The sequence below is a fragment of the Anas acuta genome, chromosome 17 (assembly GCF_963932015.1).
Source record: "Anas acuta chromosome 17, bAnaAcu1.1, whole genome shotgun sequence".
Taxonomy (NCBI): domain Eukaryota; kingdom Metazoa; phylum Chordata; class Aves; order Anseriformes; family Anatidae; genus Anas; species Anas acuta.
This window is the reverse complement of record NC_088995.1, coordinates 1450644-1468662: the sequence shown is the minus strand read 5'-3', so window position 1 is coordinate 1468662 and position 18019 is coordinate 1450644. Positions and strand designations below refer to the sequence as shown.

The 18019-nt window shown below is 55.5% G+C and overlaps 2 protein-coding genes across 4 annotated transcripts; one reads left to right on the top strand and one right to left on the bottom strand.

The window, feature by feature from the left end:
* Window positions 1–2482: 2482 nt before the first annotated feature.
* MMAB (metabolism of cobalamin associated B) lies at window positions 2483–6777 on the bottom strand. 2 transcript variants are annotated; one of them, XM_068654086.1, is made up of 10 exons: window positions 6758–6777; window positions 6107–6159; window positions 5927–6020; window positions 5780–5837; window positions 4853–4925; window positions 4408–4505; window positions 4013–4077; window positions 3306–3365; window positions 2924–3049; window positions 2483–2658 (listed from the first exon to the last, which is right to left on the bottom strand). In XM_068654086.1, the coding sequence occupies exons 1-9, from the start codon at window positions 6760–6762 to the stop codon at window positions 2962–2964; spliced, it is 594 nt and encodes a 197-aa protein (XP_068510187.1). In that variant the 5' UTR covers window positions 6763–6777; the 3' UTR covers window positions 2483–2658; window positions 2924–2961. The 2 variants fall into 2 exon arrangements, with proteins under 2 accessions (XP_068510187.1, XP_068510186.1); XM_068654085.1 differs by having other exon boundaries at window positions 6630–6765.
* Window positions 6778–6824: 47 nt separating this feature from the next.
* On the top strand, window positions 6825–17251 carry MVK (mevalonate kinase). 2 transcript variants are annotated; one of them, XM_068654078.1, is made up of 11 exons: window positions 6825–6979; window positions 7082–7229; window positions 8465–8612; window positions 9373–9528; window positions 10595–10609; window positions 11740–11843; window positions 12673–12718; window positions 13452–13542; window positions 13999–14115; window positions 15479–15632; window positions 15746–17251. In XM_068654078.1, exons 1-11 carry the CDS (start codon window positions 6902–6904, stop codon window positions 15895–15897), a joined length of 1209 nt encoding a protein of 402 aa, XP_068510179.1. In that variant the 5' UTR covers window positions 6825–6901; the 3' UTR covers window positions 15898–17251. The 2 variants fall into 2 exon arrangements, with proteins under 2 accessions (XP_068510179.1, XP_068510180.1); XM_068654079.1 differs by lacking the exon at window positions 10595–10609.
* Window positions 17252–18019: the final 768 nt, after the last annotated feature.

Sequence of the window (18019 nt, the reverse complement as noted above, 5' to 3'; positions counted from 1 at the left end):
AAGCAGCTGCCTCCCTCCCGTGATATTAATGAGGTGCAGGCAGCGGAATCCCCGTGTTGTACAGCTGGATGTGCTAGGTGGGGACAAAGGACTGGGAACAACACCTGCTAACGCAGAGCGCTGGGAGAATTAAGTTTGGATTTAATTCTCACTCCTACTTTGCTCACCCAGCCCCTCTCTTGCTGCGTGCTGCTCCCGGAGCGCTAGCAGCTGCCAGCTCAGCTGCACTGGGACTTTTTTGGGGAGTTTGGTGCAAAAGGTCCCTGCTTCCATCCCAGGGGCTCCCCCAAGCCTTTCTGCAGCTTTATGGCCAGCAGTTCCCTTGTTAAGGGGTAGCATTTGGGACAGAGGAGTGCCTTTAATACATCCAGGGCTGTGCTGCACTGCAAGCACTGCAGGCTGAGAACTTGCAAAGGGCCAAGCGTGGCCTCGGGGGAGCTCTGCTCTGCTCTGCTGAGCTGCAGCCACCTGGGGCTGGGACTGCTCTCAGCCTGAACCAGGCTCCTGCCTAAATTCAGGCACTGCCCCCGGTGCCTGCTTATCCGGAACAACGGGGGCACCCCAGACACCAGCCCCCCCGGGCTTCAGCTGTGCTGAAACAATTGCACGGGGCTGTTTGGGCAGAAAGGGAGAGGGGGCGAGCTGGAAGCTGAGTGAACTCTAATAAATTTAATCTCTACATCGTATAAAAGTGCGGTAGCTAAATTTATTCCTCCTTGCACTCAAAACAATACCAGCTTTGGTCCCAAAACAGTAGTGAGATTCCTTCCCCCCAGCTGGAAAAAAAAGAAAATACTATAAATCCATCCTGGAGCTGATTTATATAGCATTCATGAAGAATTTATATTGCTAAGAATTTTATTCAATTAAACTTGAAAAGCCGCTGGATTCTTAAGGTTCAATAGTGATCACTGAGACAGAGCTATCATAAAACTGGATGGCCTGTCTGGAGCAGGCATTGAGAAAATGTCTGATGTGACATTGCAGCTGACGGTACAGTCCAAATCAAGAGCATTTGTCACTGGGATGTGTTACAGGCTAAGGCTTGGAAAATTACTCTGTGAAAAATGTGCATTAACAATAGCCATGAAATATGCGTTAAAAAAAAAATAAAAAAGGGTGAATAATGAGCCAGTATCTATTAGCGCTGGGCATTCTTCACTCTGACCCCACTCTGATTAAAAAGTTAATACAAAAGCCAGAGAGTTCTGGGGAGCAACTCTGAAGTTGTTCCTGCTTAAATGATTGACCAGGGGAAGCTGCGTGAGTGAAGAGCTCCCACCACCAAGAGTCACGCTCTTGGTGTGAAACGAGCACCCTTAACCTGTGTAATCACCCTACAGCCCCGTTTTCTGGGATGCTCCTCCGCAAAAGGAGGGGACAACTTAAACCCACGTGGAAGAACGTGTGAGAGACGGGTTGTATTTCTGAGCTGTAAGAGATTTGGACTGCGTGGACTGGAGTCCTCCGGCTGTTGTGCATCCAGCATGGGTAGCAAGGTGTTAACTGGTTCAGCTGGCTGGAACGCACTTGTTTACCTACCAGGTTTTTTTGGCAGTCCAATCCATCAGGAAGCTGAAAAAGCTTCCAACAGAGCGAGTCTGAGGTCTCTGAATTTTAGTTAGCTCGCTCCGTCAATTTACTTGGAGGTGCCTTTGGCTTGCTGCTAGAAGATCGGGCTGCTAAGCTTGTATCACGGAAATTGCTACACTCAAATTTACTGAAAATGATAAGAAACGGTAAAAAAAAAAAAAAAAAAAAAAAAAAAACAGCAAAACGTGCAGCTGTTCTGAAAGATGAAGCACTCAGCCGCCCCAGGTGAGCTCTGCGACAGGATGTCTCCTCTGCTGGAAGCACCATGTCCTATCCTGGTGTTTGCAGCCAGATTCCCCAAACTTTGGGACGTCCGCTCTGCTGAGAGCTCCGCAGCAGTGCAAATCCCAGGGACGTTAATGTGTGGGGTGCGAACATCTGTGGGTATAGGCCTCTCTCTTCCACCTCCAGCTGTGCCAGCTGAAAAACCTCCAGGCTTCTGCTACTCCCCACAAGGCCTTTATCTGCAAACTGGACCCGAGTGGCCTGCAGCTGATAGGGATTTGATAACTGGACTCAAATACCCTCAGCCAAGGGGGGACGCCGTGACCAAGGTGTGCTCGAGGGGTCTGCATGCTGGGAGGGCAGCTCTGCACCGAGTTAACCCCAGCTAACTCAAGAGATTGTTCCTGCACCTGACCCGGAGGATTTGGCCCTTCCTCCTTGAATCCCCGTCCTGCACGAGCCTGTTCCTGGCAGAGGATGCATGGGATTGTCAGCACGGGGACATTTTTCACATGCATAAGGAGAGGCAGCCAGAGCCAAAGAATTCGAAGTGCGTTCCTGTAAATCCACCCAGCTCAGCTCCAGCCAGGGCTGATGGATTGAAAGCAACTTAAAAAAGAAAAGCAAGCTGGGCTCGGTATTAAAGCATGACAGTTAGGGGCCCTTTGGTACAAGTAAATCACATTTATTATTTCAAAGCCTGCGGACAGAGTTCCTGAATCTCGGCACAGTGGCTGTTCTGCACGGGCGTTGTGACTTACAGAGAGAAGCTGATTGTTTTGTCTTCTTCATTCCTCAGAGCCCCGTCAAAGCCTCAAAGCCTTTCCACAGAACCTGCCGCTGCCCAGGGAAATTAAGACATCTCTAAAAATCGGCTGTAGTTATTAAAAGCCTCCTGACTCAGTTCCAGTGTAGGACAAAGAATAATTCTGAAGCCAGCGCAAGAGATACTCGGACAAGGCCAAGCAGAACAGCTGTGTTCCTCACAGCGTTTATGAACACGGTCATAGTTATTTTAGTTGGAAGTTCTCGACATCTCGCATTCCCAGCGCAGGCCTGCTCTCTGCCCTATCCATGCCTGAGGGAAGCACTCTGCTGGATTTACCTTTCCACGATCTAGAAAGCAAAGATCCCAGCTCCCAGTCACTGCTCAGGCTTGATGTATATTTTCTCTTCCTTCCCTTCCTTCATTGCAGCGTAACGGGCCAAAACGAAGAGGTAGTCGCTCAGTCTGGAAACCGAGGGAAAAGCAATGAGCAAAGAAAGCGAGGTGGCTGCCCGTCCAGCACCCCAGCAGTGTCTGCACAGACATACAGGCCATGCAATCATATTTAAAACGCTGCTTGTTAAAACTTCAAAGATCATCATCTGGAAGGGAAACTCCTCGAAACGTAAAACCCCGCAGTTCTGTGCCGTGGTAAGGGAACAACAACAAGCACACTCCAGTGTTACAAGAATAAAGAGGTAGATGGATTTTTTTTTTTTACCTGTTTAAATATTTGGCCACGTTTGGATCTGCTTCCCCTGCTTGTACTAAAGGAACCACGCTAGAACAAGAAAAGGGAGGATTTAGTGCATTTAACTTTCTAGTTCGGAAAGAACAAATAAATGCAATTTGCTGGAGCACCAAACTTCACACCCCAACCTCACGTGGAGCCCCTGTCCTCATCCCCCATGGCAGCTCTGAGCGCTGCTCAGTTCCACCAGGAGAAATCCGTGGTGGCCACGTAACACAAATCGTTACCATAACTTTCTGGAGGCCTGCAGGTGTGCTCCACCAAAGGATACTCGTGAGTGGGTTTCACTGAATAATGACAGCAGCTTGTAAGGATCATTATGCCTTTCTGCAGGTAAACAGGAACCCTTTTTTGGTGAGGGAACAGAGCTGCTCATCGCCTCTGGCCTGGCGTACAGCGCTCATTCTAGCTGTCTTTTGAAGAAACAACTGACTGTGATGTTAGCTTTTTGCAGACTGGGTTGCCCTGCTGTAAGGAGAGCACATCAGCAGTAACGTCTCCCTCAACATCAGCTGGGTTGGAGCTGCTGCACAGCGGGTCCAGGCAAACACAAGCGACTTCACAGGGAAGTAATTTCGGTAATGAGCAGGTGAGTTTTCCTTCTGGTTTGCTGTTATTGTGGCAATCTGATCATCTTCTATTGATTTTGTTCGGTGACACCAAGAGCCAACACTCACCACCTCTCGGCTCTGCGGCAGACGGCTCGGGAAAAATGGAGAGCGGCGCTGCTTTTACCTCCCGACTGCAACGAGAAGGAACCAGCACATCAGTGCCTGCAGCCAGACAGCCACCCGCCTCGTGGGACAGCTGCAGCAAAGCTCATCGCATCTCGCACACACGCAGCTGAACGCACGCCCTGGTATGGCCAGGCAACTAGGAAGAGAGACCTAAATGCAGAACTATGGGAATTTAATTCAGCCTGGTCCTTCTCCGTGCTTTTTTTCGCTATTTGTCAGCACAAATAACAGCTCCACACGCTGTTTTCTCCTGGCTCCCACAGCAAGTGGTGGGGCAGATTTACCCTAACAGAGCCAGCCTTCTCCCAGCAGCGAGCGGCACGAGCAATACCTACGGGCAGGATGAAAGCTCTGAGCGGAGGAAGCTGCTCTGAGTAGCTGTCAATCCACTGCTCCAGCTCCAGGACAGGCTTCTCGCTGAACGCAGTTCGTTCTACAGAAGGAAAAGAAGAGTCAACTGCAGGAAATGCAGCATTCGCTCCACAGACGGGGCTCTCCTTTCACCTTTGTTGGATTGGCAAGCCCTCGGAAAGCACCCCAAAAGCACTTTTCCTGCTGGAGCAGGGCTGGCTCCCCACTCAGCAGCTGTGGCAGTGCCCCAGGCCAGCTCGCATCGCTCGAGTCACGCAGACACAGCACGAGCAGCTCGTGGAACCACACGTTACACACTCAGCACCCAGGCACACAGTGTGGGGCAGCCCTGGGACAGCTCTCCCTGCCCCAGCCCAGCACAGCGTGGATTCACGACCTCTTATCCCAGGAAAATCCTCCGGGGCTTACTTAAGTGAGCTTCCCTGGCTGAGGAGAGAGGCGTCGCGATGTTGGAGCCCACATCCTGCAGCATACACTGGACCTAGAAGTGGCAATCAGGACAAAAAGAAGAGGTGTTTACGTTTATCCAGCCTTTGATGCTCCGGTACAACCACAGCGAGCTCTGGGAGGCGACAGCTGCTTGTGCTGATTAAAGAGGATCCGACCCTTGCTGTTCATCATCCCCAGCCTGCTGGCAGGAGGGATCGGGTACGTGCTCCCTAATTGCTTTATGAGAAACCAGATTATCGCGTGTACTCGTTTTCACTGGCACGCTGAACCACCCTGGATGACCCTGGTGAGAGCGGAACAGGAGCACTCGCAGGATCCCGTTGCTGGTGGGACACCAAACCAGGAACCTCTGAGAGAACGGCAGTGCCAAACAGCTGGGGGTGGTGCTGGCTCGGTGGCACATCCATTTGAGGAACATCTCTCCGTAGCACGGGACGTTTCAGAGACAGCCTCACAAAGCTCTGTAAGGTCCCCAATTAGCTCCTGAGTTCCTGTGCACAGCAAAGCCAGTTAGTAAAACCCACACGGTGCCATGGTGGGAGCAGGCTCCCACCATCATAGCCACGCAGTTTTGGTGCCCTGATCCCAAACCTGCGGCTCTGTGACAAGGCTCAACTCCTGGCTGTGATGTGTGGGGGCACAGATCTGGGTACGTGCAGATACGTTTATCTGCCTGCTGCTGACCTGCTGGTTTCCTTCCTGGCTCAAGTTTGTTTCTTGGGCAGTAACTGTGGCTCAGAGCCTTAAATATTTACGGGATGCTTCATTCTAATGTTTTAATACTAAGTTTATCAAATTCCTACGTGTCAAGGGGAGCACCCTGTGTAAAACTACGAGCACAGCACACGGCGGGGAGGCCGGGCAAGGCCTGCAGGCACCCCTCACCTTGTGAAGCTGCTCCACGAAGCCGTGCCCCTTCTCGGCACCGAACTCGCCGGCCAGCCTGCGGCGGGGAAAAGGGTCGAGGGTGAGGGGGGCAGCGGGGTCGCAGCCCCCCGGGGTTTGGGGAGGAGGCGGCCGGGGGGCACTCACCCGATGGCAGAGCTCAGCTCGTCCGTGGTGCCCAGTGCCTCGAAGACGCGGTCGTCCTTGGGCCTCCTCTCGCCGGTGAAGGTGCTGGAGAAGCCTGCGGGGGTCACGAGGGTCCCGGGGGTCAGGGCAGGGCTGGGGGGGGACCGTGCAGCCCCCACTCCCCGGCAGCCCCCTGCCCACCTCCATCCCCCGTCCGGGTGTAGATCCTCGGGGCGCGGGCACTGCTGGAGGGGCTGCGGGAGGCAGGGGGGTGTCAGGGGGCGGCGGGCACCTCCTGGGCCCACTCCTGGGCCCCGGTTCCAGGTCCTGAGCCCCGTTCCTGGTCCCGGTGCCCTGTCCCGGTTCCCAGTCCCTGGTCCCGGTTCCTAGGTCCCGATCCCCCGGTGCTCGATCCCCGGTCCCGATCCCGTTCCCCGGTTCCCGGCCCCGATCCCGTTCCCTGGCCCCGGTTCCCGGTCCCCGGTCCCCGTTCCCAGGTCCCGAGCCCCGCTCCCGGTTCCGTTCCCAATCCCGATCCCGTTCCCCGGTTCCCGGCCCCGTTCCCTGGCTCCGATCCCCGGCTCCGTTCCCGGTCCCTGGTCCCGACCCCCGTTTCCCGGTCCCCTCCCGGTCCCGTTCCCGTTCCCCGTTCCCCAGCCCCGTTCCCGGCCCCGGTCCCCATTTCCCGGCCCCGTTCCCTTCCCGATCCCGATCCCGTCCCCACCTGCCGCCGCCCCCCCCTCTCTGCCGCCTCCCCAGCGGCCTCCTCAGCCCCCTGGCCGCCGCCTCCGCCGCCCTCCTCAGCATCGCCGCCACCCTCCGCGCCCCCCGCCCGCCCCTCGCCGGCCTCACCCCATCCCCTCACCACCCCTCAACGCCGCCTCCCCATTGGTCAACCCGCCTCTCCGTCACCTCTACGAGCCTCGCGATTGGCTGAGAGCGAGAGGGGCGGGACCTGCGGCTGAAGCCGGAGCGGAGCGCGGTGCCGGGGCGGCCATGGCGGAGCGGGGCCTGGTGGTGTCGGCGCCGGGCAAGGTGATCCTGCACGGGGAGCACGCGGTGGTGCACGGCAAGGTGAGGGGCAGAACGGCACGGACCGGGCTGGGCTTCGTGTTCCCGGTGCTCACGCCCCGTTTTGTCCCGTTTTTGTCCCGTTTTGTCCCGTTTTTCCCTCAGGCGGCGCTGGCCGTGGCGCTGGGGCTCCGCACCTTCCTGTGCCTGCGGCCCGGCGGTGAGGGGCGGCTCCGGGTCCGCCTGCCCGGAGTTGGAGTCCTCAGGAGCTGGGAGAGGCCCGGGCTCAGCGCCCTCAGGGAGCGCCTCGGGGGTGAGGGGGGAGAGAGGGGTCCTGGGGGCGGCACTGGGATGGGGGGGGTTGGGGTTGGGATTGGGGTTGGGTTGGGGTCGGGATTGGGATTGGGATTGGGATTGGTGTTGGGTTGGGATTGGGTTGGGTTGGAAGTTGGGTTGGTGTTGGGTTGGGATTGGGTTGGGTTGGAAGTGGGATTGGATTGGGGTTGGATTGGAGTGGGGTGGGGTTGGGATTGGGGTTGGGCTTGTGGTAGGGTTGGGTTGGGGTTGGGTTGGGGATGGGCTTGGCATTGGGTTAAGCTTGGCATTGGGTTAGGCTTGGCGTTGGCGTTGGGTTGGCGTTGGGATTGGGGTTAGGTTGGCGTTGGGTTGCCATTGGGATTGGGGTTAGGTTGGCATTGGGTTGACATTGGGATTGGGGTTAGGTTGGCGTTGGGTTGGTGTTGGGATTGGGGTTAGGATGGTGTTAGGTTGACGTTGGGATTGGGGTTAGGTTGGCATTGGGTTGGTGTTGGGGTTAGGTTGGCGTTGGGATTGGGGTTAGGTTGGCATTGGGATTGGGGTTAGGTTGGCGTTGGGGTTGGGTTGGGTTGGGGTCATCAACAGGCAGGGGTACAGGGTGAGGGGGTGTCCCATCCCTCACAAGCTGGATGGGGCTGGGGGAACCTGGGGTTGGGGCAGGGGGCTGCAACCAGGGGGTCCGTAAGGGCCCCATCCAGCCCCAAGCACCCCTGGGTTCTCAGCGTCTCATGCCGGGTGACCCCATGGGGCCCTTCCCGCTGCGGGACCTGGTGGCAGCTCCCTGCCCCTCACCGGGTTGGTCTGCTCGGCAGGGCAAAGTCTGCAGGGTCAGCACGTCGGTGACCTCGGCACCGGCCTGAACTTCTCCTGTGCTCATCCCTGCCCTGGCTGCTGGCTCTCAGACTCGGCTGAAGCATTTCAGCGTCCCTGGTCTTTAATAACCAGCATTTGGCTTCCCAAATTCGGCCTGGTGGTGGATGGGCACACGTGAGAAGCGAAGGCAAGGAGGGAGCCTCTGAGACGGTGCAGGGGAAGATCAGGTTCTCAGGGTGGCTGGTGGAGGTCTTGCTTTATTTTATCCCGAGCAGAAAGCTTGTAGGTAAAACATGAAACTAATTCAGAGTCTGTGTCTGCCTCCTCTAACAAGAGTTGTTTGTGTAAACGCAGCTTTCGAGTTTAACAATTTCCTGGCCTCTCAGTGTTTGAATTCTCCCCTGCTTGCCTCCCTAGCTGACTTAGATGAATCGAAGCCCCCCAGCGCAGAGCTGCTGGAAGCACTGAAAGAGTTTGCTGGAATCCCTGCCGAAGCCTCCGGTCCCGACAGCCTCGCTATTCTTGCCTTTCTTTATATGTGCCTGGCTATTTCAGCTAAGTATGGGTAAGGCTGGCCTCCTGCCCCAAAATAAATGTGTTTGGGGCGTTCAGCTTTAATTGAATCTTTAAGGTCACAGAAGGAAGCCAACTCCTTGAGGCAGAATAAGAAATCAAAGGGAATCGCCCTTTATTTAGGTTCTGGGCACCTCAAGAGACCCCTTCAGAGCTGGTGCAGGCAGCTCGTTTCATACGGGCTTAGCGTAGGTTAGAGAAACACCTACAGAAACAAGCTGTGAATTCATCGTCTGATCCCTCTGCTAAGCTGGATCTCCTTCCGAATTTGGTAACTTGGGGTCACTGCAGCTTGAGGCTGTTCCAGTTTCTAACCTTGATCAGCACAGCTGGGGATAATGGAAGTTACTGACAGGGTGTTTGGGGCGAGGTGTGAGACGTGCAGCTTCTTGCTCCAGCGAGGTGTAAGGATGCGGCTGGGCATCTGTGACGCTTGGGCCTTACTGAAAGCACATTTAAATTCACGCAACAGCCTCTGAAGGGTCTCTTTGTGGTGCTACTCAAGTGTTTGGTTACAGAGTGCCCCTCCTAGCTGCTTGACGAGCTGTGCTAATCACAGAGCCGACTCAGCCAGGCTTTGTTCTGGCACGGTGCTCGGCGAGGCTACTCAGCTGCCTGCGTGTGTGTGTGTGCTGATGGGGCCAATTTTCAAGCAGCTTTTCCTCTGATCGGTCCTAATTGGCATCTTCTGCCTCTGAGATGTTGTTTCGAGATGGGATTTGAGGTCGCTAAACCTGCCCTTTGTGTTTCAGAGACGTTCCCAGCGTGGACATCGTGGTGTGGTCGGAGCTGCCCACGGGAGCCGGGCTGGGGTCGAGCGCTGCCTACGCGGTGTGCTTGGCGGCGGCGCTGCTGCACGCCTGTGGAGCCATCTCCTGCCCGCTGAAGGACGGGGAGATCACAGCCAGGTAACGCCTGGGAGGCACGCCACGGGGACAGCCCTGCTCTCTGACAGCAGCACGCTGCGATGTGGGGTCCGTGCCCCGGGCTGGGGGGGTCTGTTTGGATCAGCACATCCCACACTGTGACCGCTGTGCCCCCCTCTTTCCTTCTGTCTGAGCAAATCCTGGCTCTGGCACCTCTCCTGCTCTGTCTGGCCGTCTCTTGGGCTCAGGCTCTGGTTGTGAGCGTGGCTGTGGCACCCTGAGCTCAGCTTATTTCCCTTCCCTGCCTGTTGCTGCCTGTGCTCCAGCAGCAGAGGCGTGTCTTGTCCCAGGGCTCTGACCTGCGAATCGTGTTTACAGTTCTGTTCTCCTGATAAAAGCACCTGGATGCAGAGACTTGGTAAAAACACACACATTTAACCCGCTGCTTACTCTGTCTAGGGTAAGGTAGCTTTATTTTGCCAAGAAAATAAAACACTTCCTTTAATGTAGAGGATTTTTTTTACCTCTGTTTCTTCTCTGTCCCTGAGCATCTTTTAGGTTTTGCTTTGAGCTGTCAAGGAGTCAGAGATCCTTTCTGTCTTTTTTCCTGCGCTTTCCCATGGATTTTTTTTCTGCACGTGGTACGTTTCCTTCCGATTTCTTGCCTGAGTCTGCCCTTTATCAGGGGCTGTTGAAAGGGAGTTTCTTTCCCTCTCCCCTGCTTTCCCTTGGAGTTCAATCCTGAAAAACTGGTCTGCTCTGCTGTGTGTGGAAGGAGGCTCAGCTCAGAGATGCGTATCGCAGCTGGAGCTGCAGAACCCTCTATTGTTCCCCCGGAGCCAGGTGCAACCTTTTATGGTTGGCTCTGTGGATTTTGGGGGGGCCTGGAAGTGAGACCGTGAGAGGGGGTGGCTCTGCTCTGCTTCAAAACCCGAGCTTGCAAACAGCCAGAAACACGTTCCTAGAGCGGGTGCAAACCTCCCCGTGGTCACACGACGTGAGAAACCAGAGGCCAGCTCTAAAGCAGGGAGCAGCAAGGATGTCTTCATTCCCTGCTCACACTTCTTAGCTTCAGCTTGAATACAGCGTAATTTTTTTTTTCTTCCAGCTGGCGTGCAGAGGGGTAAGTGAGAGATGGGGGTGTCAGACTTCAGAAGGTTTTTGCTTAACATTGCAAGAAAAGAACAGCGTGATATAATGACTCCTGCGTCGAGAAGAATCGCAGCCTCTCAAAGAGGATTAAAAACAAGTGGTTTACAGCAAACTGCGCTTCTATTTTGAGTAGCGGTGGTGTGAGCTGTTTTCCTGAATGCTTCGCAGATTAAATATTGGCAAGTGAAATTAAAGATGCGCGGAGATGGATAAAGATGTTCAGCTGCAGCCTGGGAACGTGGGCAGTGTGAGGAAGGGGCTTCCAGGTAGCAGGCAGCTCCCCTGATTTCTGCCCTACCCTAGCAGGGGTCAGCGACTGCTCCTTATTTCGTGTAGGGCTGCTTGGTGCTTATCTAAAACCTGCCTCTGCGCCTCTGCCTCCGGCACCCAGTTTGTGTTCTGGGCACCAAATGCCATCTGTGATCTCTGCAGAAGGTCCTGGTGCTGGGTTATCTGATCCCACGGAGCATTAAACCGCTCTGCAACCGGCAGCTCCGGGATGGGTTTTTGTGCTGCTGCAGCCCCTTAATTGGTGTGTTCGGTCAGGGGCCTCGATCCTGGCCGAGTCTGACCCAGCACCGAGCCCTTCAGCCAGCGTTTAACCTCTCCAAGCACTTAGCAGCCTGTGTGACTGCTTTCAGGGCCACAGAGAGCCTGTTCCTGTGTCTCTCAGCACAAACACCTCGGCATTTGCTTCCCTTTTGTGTTTTAAGTGCCAGCATCCAGCGTGGCTTGAAGTGTTAGGAGTTAATCCCTAAAAATCAAAGCCTTTGCTCGAGCATCGCTTCCAGTGACATCTTCTGACCCAATTTGTGAGGCTTCTGCGGCTGAGCAGCTGGCAATTAGAGGCTGGGGCTGCCTGTGCGAGGTGCAACTTTTGGGGTTCCCTTCTCATCTGCGTGTGAACTCGCTGTCCTGCGTGTTGGTGAGCAGGATCTCAGGGCAGAGTGTGGTAACGCAGTTTTGGGAGGTGTGGATGGGGCTGGGTGCGCAGCGAGCAGACCCTGATCTGCTTCTGGGTGTGCTGTGCTCTCCGTGTTTCTCTCTGTTGCTCCTTGTGGGCTGTTTTGGGTGATTTTGAGTCTTTTTCTTGCCTTCCAGGTGGACAGAAGAGGAGATGACTCTGATCAACAGCTGGGCCTTCCAAGGGGAGCGGGTGATCCACGGCAATCCCTCGGGTGTGGACAACGCTGTTGGCACTTGGGGTACGTGCATGTGTGCTGCTCCCCGACCCCAAACGGGGGTGCTGAGGGGATTTTTGTGCCAGAACAGCAGCCCTGCTTCTGGAAGGTGGTGAGCCCCGTCCGTAACTGGGACTGGAACCAGCTCTGGGGCTGGCAGACCTGCGTTTACACCAGGGGTCTGCATCCCCCGGGCAGGTGCTGTAGAGCAGAGACCCTGCTGCAAGGAGCCGAGACGTTCTGGTCCGAACAAAGGGACGTAATCCTGCCCCCGGGATCAGGCAGGAGAAAATGCGCTCGGACAGCTGTCACGCAGCTTCAATTAGCAGAGACTTCCAAGTGTTTGGGAAGTGTCCTTTTCCTTTCGGTAATCTTTCTAATGAGACCTAATCGCAGTGCCTTGGTGAAGCAGGAGCCAGGCAAGAATCGTCCAGCACGGGGAAGTTCCCTGCTAGCAGACAGCTGCTGACACCAGCACGCGTCCAGTCCCGTCTGAAACCAGCACGCTTGGCTCTACCCCGGGGAATCATTGCTGGAGTCTCTTTCAGCAAAGATTTAATGCTGGCCAAACTCTTTGCCTTTGGAAAAATAAATAAATGAACGTGATCCTGAAGCAGAGGAGGGCAGAGGGAAAGTCACCGGGTTAACTGTGTCCAGCGAGACCCTCTCATTAAGTCAGCGGGGCCGGGCAGATTCATGCTGCCTGCGAACATGGTTCATTTAGCTGGTGTTCCTTGCAATTACTGTCATGTGCTCTGGGTGAGGTTCTGAAGATGAAAGACCTTCTGTCTCGTACAATACCGCCTTATCTCGGCGGGCTGTGTGCTGAGACAATGCATGTGTTTCACTTTAGGTGGAGCCCTGAGATACCAATCAGGAAAAATCAAAGCGTTAAAGAGGTAATGCTGGAGCTTAAAAATAACTCCTCGGCGGCGCAGGGGGTGGGACGTGGCAGCAGTGCCTCGGGTGGATGTGGCACTGCACGAGGCTGCGGGGCTCCACGGCCACGTTTTTGTCCCGGGTGTGGGGAGCCTGAGTGTCTGCCTCGGTGCGGGGTGGGCGAGAACAACAAAACGTTTGGTCGTTATCCCACATCAGATGAACGCGGCGCAGGGGATCAATATTAATTTCATGGCATTATGGGCAGCAGGAGCGGATCTGCTCCTGGCAGCGAATGACATTGTGGGGAGGGGGGAAACTTCTCGCGTACCTGATGGCAGCGCTGCGTAAAAAGCGAGCTGCAGAGGGCAGGGCCGGGCCCTGAATGCCTCCTGCCACGGGAGGATAATCTGACTCCATTAAAATCTTCCCCAGTGCATGAAATTGCTTTATTAGTGGCTAATGGCCACTGCTGGCCAGCCTTGCAGTATTTCAAAGGAAAGATTTTACTTGGAAAACACGGATTTCGGTAAACACGTTGGTCCCGTTTGTTGTGCTGGTAGAGTTGTTCGTTGTAACCGAGAGGAACAAGTCTGAATCCAGCTGGTGCTTGAGCACCTGCCTAACTTCCCCCAAATTAATGGGACCCTTGTCTTTGTTGTGCTCAAAGGAAAACCCCGAGAGGCCCGGTGGGCTCGGGCGCTGCGGGGCTTTGCTGAAGGAAGGGGGCTGACCGTGTCTCGTTGCTCGCAGGGTGCCGACGCTGAGGATCCTGCTGACCAACACCAAAGTCCCACGAAGCACCAAGGTCCTGGTGGCGGGGGTCAAGGAGAAGATCCTGAAGGTGCAGCGCCTGCGTGGCCACGGGGATGGGGGCGTGCACTGGGGGGAGGTAACCCTAGTGTCCTGCTGAGCTCTGATCTCCTGCAGGGCTCGCAGGGAGCTCTTGTGAGGTCTCGGGGTTGTTGCATTCAAGCTCGCTCCTAGCTAACACCTGGGGACTGGAGTTGAGCTTCCCTCCCTCCAGCACATGGGGCTCATTGCAAAAATCACCAGTGTTCAGCCATCAAGCAGAATAGCTCCTTTCTCTGGCCTGTTTCCCTCTGTTTCCCTCTCTTCCTAGAGTTTTTGCAGGTGTGAGCACCTGGGCACTGCCCTGCTCTGCCCTGTTTTTTTCTGTGAGCGAGCAGCCCTGCGTGGGGCGAGGAATTGTGCAGCTCCAGGGGGCTGGGGCGGCTTTCTCGGGGTGGCGTTAGGTCCAGCGAGCAGTCTGCTCACATCTCGCCTCTCTGCTTCTCAGTTCCCGGCTATAATGAACCCGGTGCTGGACTCCATCGATGCCATTTCTCAGGAGTGCCAAAGTGTTCTGGAAGCGATGCCTGCAAATCCATCACCGGAGCATTACCCTGTGCTGGAGGTAAGGGGCTCGTTCGCCAGTATTTTTAGACGCCGTTACTGTTGAACATCAAAATGTCATTTAAAGACCATTAGGGCTAAGAAAGAATTTGATAGCAGGAAGCGTTCAGGTCGGAGTGGAATTGTGGTCTGCGTGCGCTGCTCTTAATGCCCTTCTGGGAGCCGGGGGACAGAAAATGCTCTTTGTGTCTTCCCGCAGCACAGAGGACAGGGAGGGAGGGAGCGGACCTGGCGCTCTGGGGACTTGCAGCCCTAAAGGTTTTGTTCCGTTGGAAAAGGAAACACACTTTGGGGTGTGTTTGGGCAGCCTCGCTCGTCTGCTGCTCCATCACTGCCAGGGCTGGAGCAGAGAGCGGGGAGCCCAGCTCGAGGGGCTGCTCACGAGCCAGCTCCCAGCGCTCGGCGCTCGTCCTGGCTCCAGAGGATGACAAACGGAGCTGTGCCCAGAGCTGACCTGACGTTGATGCATGAGGTGCACGCCGAGATCTGCGCTCAGCTTGGCTTTGTGCAGAGGAGCAGAGGCTGCTGCCGAGCGGGGGGAGCTCGTGGCGGTGCCGGCAGCGCTGCAGCACCGCCCCGTGCAGGGTGAGGACGTGGGGTGGTGCCCAGCTGAGGGAAACCTGGCCACGGGTGCTGAGCAACCCATGGGTACAGCAGTGCAGCTCCTTTTAGCATCTGGGTTTAGCATCGACCACATGCAGCAGCTATGTGTGCACACATCTGGCTGTTCTGGAACCTGTTCTGCAGCCCTGCCTCTTGCTGTTGTCACCTGGGGCGCTCAGGCTTTGTCCCCAGGAGCAGCAGTGCTGGGGGCTGGCACGGAGCCGTGCAGGCAGCCCTGCTGGGAGAGCTCGTGCTGCTCCCAGAGGAGCTCCTCTTGACCCCACTTGTGCCGGGTGCCAGGAGCCCGGCGTGGTGCTGGTGAGAGGCCCCCTGGCTTGCAGCCCACACAGAGCTCAGCTCAGCGCTTGTGTGACAGGGGAGAGGCGAAACAGTCGGGAGGCATCGGGGAGTTCTGATTTAGGGCCGGGAATAAACATCTGTGAGCAGCTTGCTGCGACCAGGACTTTGTCCCTCCTGAGTGAGGAGGCCAAGAAGCTGCTGTACCGCTGTCACAGTGATGGGCTGGAGCAGCACAAATCATGGGGATGGGGTCAGAGGAGCAACACGGGGCTCAGGCACTGGCCTCAACCTTGCTGGACCCCAAGACGTGCTGGTGGCCAAGCTCCCCGTGGACACGAGGTGGCTGTCAGGTGGCCAGGAAGGCAGGGCAGCCCCCCGCAGCATCCTGAGGAAGGATCCATGGCCAGGAAGAGCTGCTCCCACCACGCCTGCTCATCTCCTCTCTGTGCAATCTCTTTTAGGAACTCTTCGACATCAACCAGCACCACCTGAACGTGATCGGGGTCGGCCACCCCTCCCTGGACCGGCTGTGCCGGGTGACGGCCTCGCACGGCCTGCACAGCAAGCTCACCGGCGCTGGTGGCGGCGGCTGCGGCATCACCCTGCTGCGACCAGGTCAGTGCCCCTCTGCCCGCCCAGCTCGGCACGGGGGCGAACGTGGGTGCCCCTTCCTGCCTCCAGGCACGGCCTGGCTGACCTCCTGCCCGTTCTTGCCTCCCTCTCGGCAGACACCACCCCGCAGGCCGTGGAAGCAGCCAAGCGAGATCTGTGCGCGTGCGGATTTGAGTGCTGGGAGACCGACATCGGGGCCCCCGGGGTGACCCTGCACTCCTCCTCGTCTTTAAAAGCCCAAGTGCTGCACGAGCTCTCCGAGAGCTGAGCCGCTGCCCCTGGCGAGGCCGAGCTCGTGGCTGGCTCTGCCCCTGCTGCCTGGGAGCTTCTCCCAGTGCTCCCATCTGCATCCTTCTGGGTGGTGGGGTTCAGGGCCGGTGCCTCGGGGAGCTGGGACCGCGGTGAGGACCCAGGAGCAACTGCTCGCACTTGCTCTGGGCCCGAGCCCGACCCAGCCTCTCAAAAATCCTCTACTGAATTTCCTTTCTCAACTGCTGTGCTAATCTCGAGGGGCAGGAGGAGAGCTCTGGGCTGGATTCCAGCACGGATAATGACACTCGGCTTGGTTCTCCTGCTTCAGATGCGTGCGGTGTCTCTCCGCGTCTCCCCTGGCGTCCTGCGAGGGCGTGCAGCGAGGCTGGCGAGGCGGATGTGCGGAGTGCTTTGACATTTGGGGGTGAAAAGCATCTTGGCAGCTCAGGGCTCGACACTTGGGTCTCGGTTTTTCCTGGACTGCAATTAACAGTGGAAAGGAAACATTTAAATAGAGCTCTTACCTGTTACTAATTAAGAGGTGGATAATTAACGTGAAAAAAAACAGCACAACTCTAATGAATTTATCACTGTTTTCACTCTGGGCTGATAAAGAGGGTCCTGTAACCAGGCTCTGTTCACGTGCCCGAGGTCTGGTTCAGGCTCTGGTTCTGTTACCTGCAGGGAGGGTGGCTGGAGGCAAAGGCAGTTTTAGGATTTCTACTGACCATAGCTCTTCTGGGATGTGTTTGGGGAGCGTGCTCTCATGCTTCTGTCTTAAATGAGCCTGCTGGTGGGGGTGAGAGCTGTGCCTCCTGTAAAGGTGGGAGAGATGGAGGGGGTCAGCAAACAGAGCAAACGCAGATTTTAAAAACTTAGCTTAAAGTAATTGGTTTTAAGTAAGGAAAAAAAAAAAAAAAAACTTTTCAAGAGCTGACCACAATTTGCAAGTGGTGAGGCATAAAACCTGAATGCATTTACACTCGCTGTGTAAATGCAGCTTCTTCTGAAATGTTAATGGTGTACTGCTGAACTAATGGAACTGGGAGGTGAGTACGTGACCCCAGAAATAAGCTGACTCTTTGTGGCTGGGATCTCTTCGATACCTGCTGAAGATTTTGTCCTTGTTTGTTTTTTTTTTTAAGTGTTGCTCTGCTCAAGAATTAACTTCACTGAAAGCCAAATAATAAATCGTCAGAGGTGGGGGAGCTTGCCTTCCCCTTCCCGTGTAGGAATAAGAAATCAAGTGTGAGAAGCTGAGGTCTACCAGCTCTAACGTCTTGCCATCCTCATGACCAGGTTTAGCTCACTGATCAGACATAAATAAAACTGTCTCTGTTTTTAATAAATTGACATTTTATACGTGCAAAGTGTTCTTTGATAATTACGCCGGCTACAAAAGGAAAAAAAGTACCGTACACTGCTTCGATAAAACCAGGTTTCAGAGGCTGGTTTTCTACATGTCTAATTACAATTCCAATTTGCATCCCAGAACAGCTTTACACTAATCACAAGTCAGAAAGCCTGATAAATAATTTACCGTTTTCTAATACAGTGTAATCAATGTGAGGATCTGGGTGCGTGCTGCCTTCATCACCGCTTAAACGTGTCTGTAGCTTCTCCTGGTGAGCACAAAGAAATGCCACGTTCCCTGCGAAGAAACTTCACTTCAAAACAACGTCTCGGGGGTTAATCAGCGTTAGCTGCTTTCCTTAGAAGAAGGCCTGGCAGCTCTGGTAGGAAAAGAACTAAAAAAATGTTGGTTTGCTGCTTTAAATTGTAACTGAGACGTGTGGGTCCTCCCGTTATCAGCCCGCTGAGCCGTACGAGTCCTTCAGCGACGGCCCCGCGTGCTGGCTCTGCTCCATTTCTCATCTTTCAGCTGTGCCAGGGCCGTAGCTGGAGGCCTTGGCACTACCCGGCACGAGCTCTGCTGCAATCTGTGACCTGTGGCGTTTTTGTCCCCAAACTTTCAGCCTCGTCTGGCGGGCCTCTGCTTGGCTGGGGGGTGGTGGAGGTGCAGAGGTGGCGCGGGGAGGGGGCAGAGCCCGGACACGGTGACCTTGGAGGGATCGGGGTTGTGGTGGGTGCTGGTCCCCCCCCCCATCTCCCTCCTGCCTCCCAGGCTCCCAAATCAT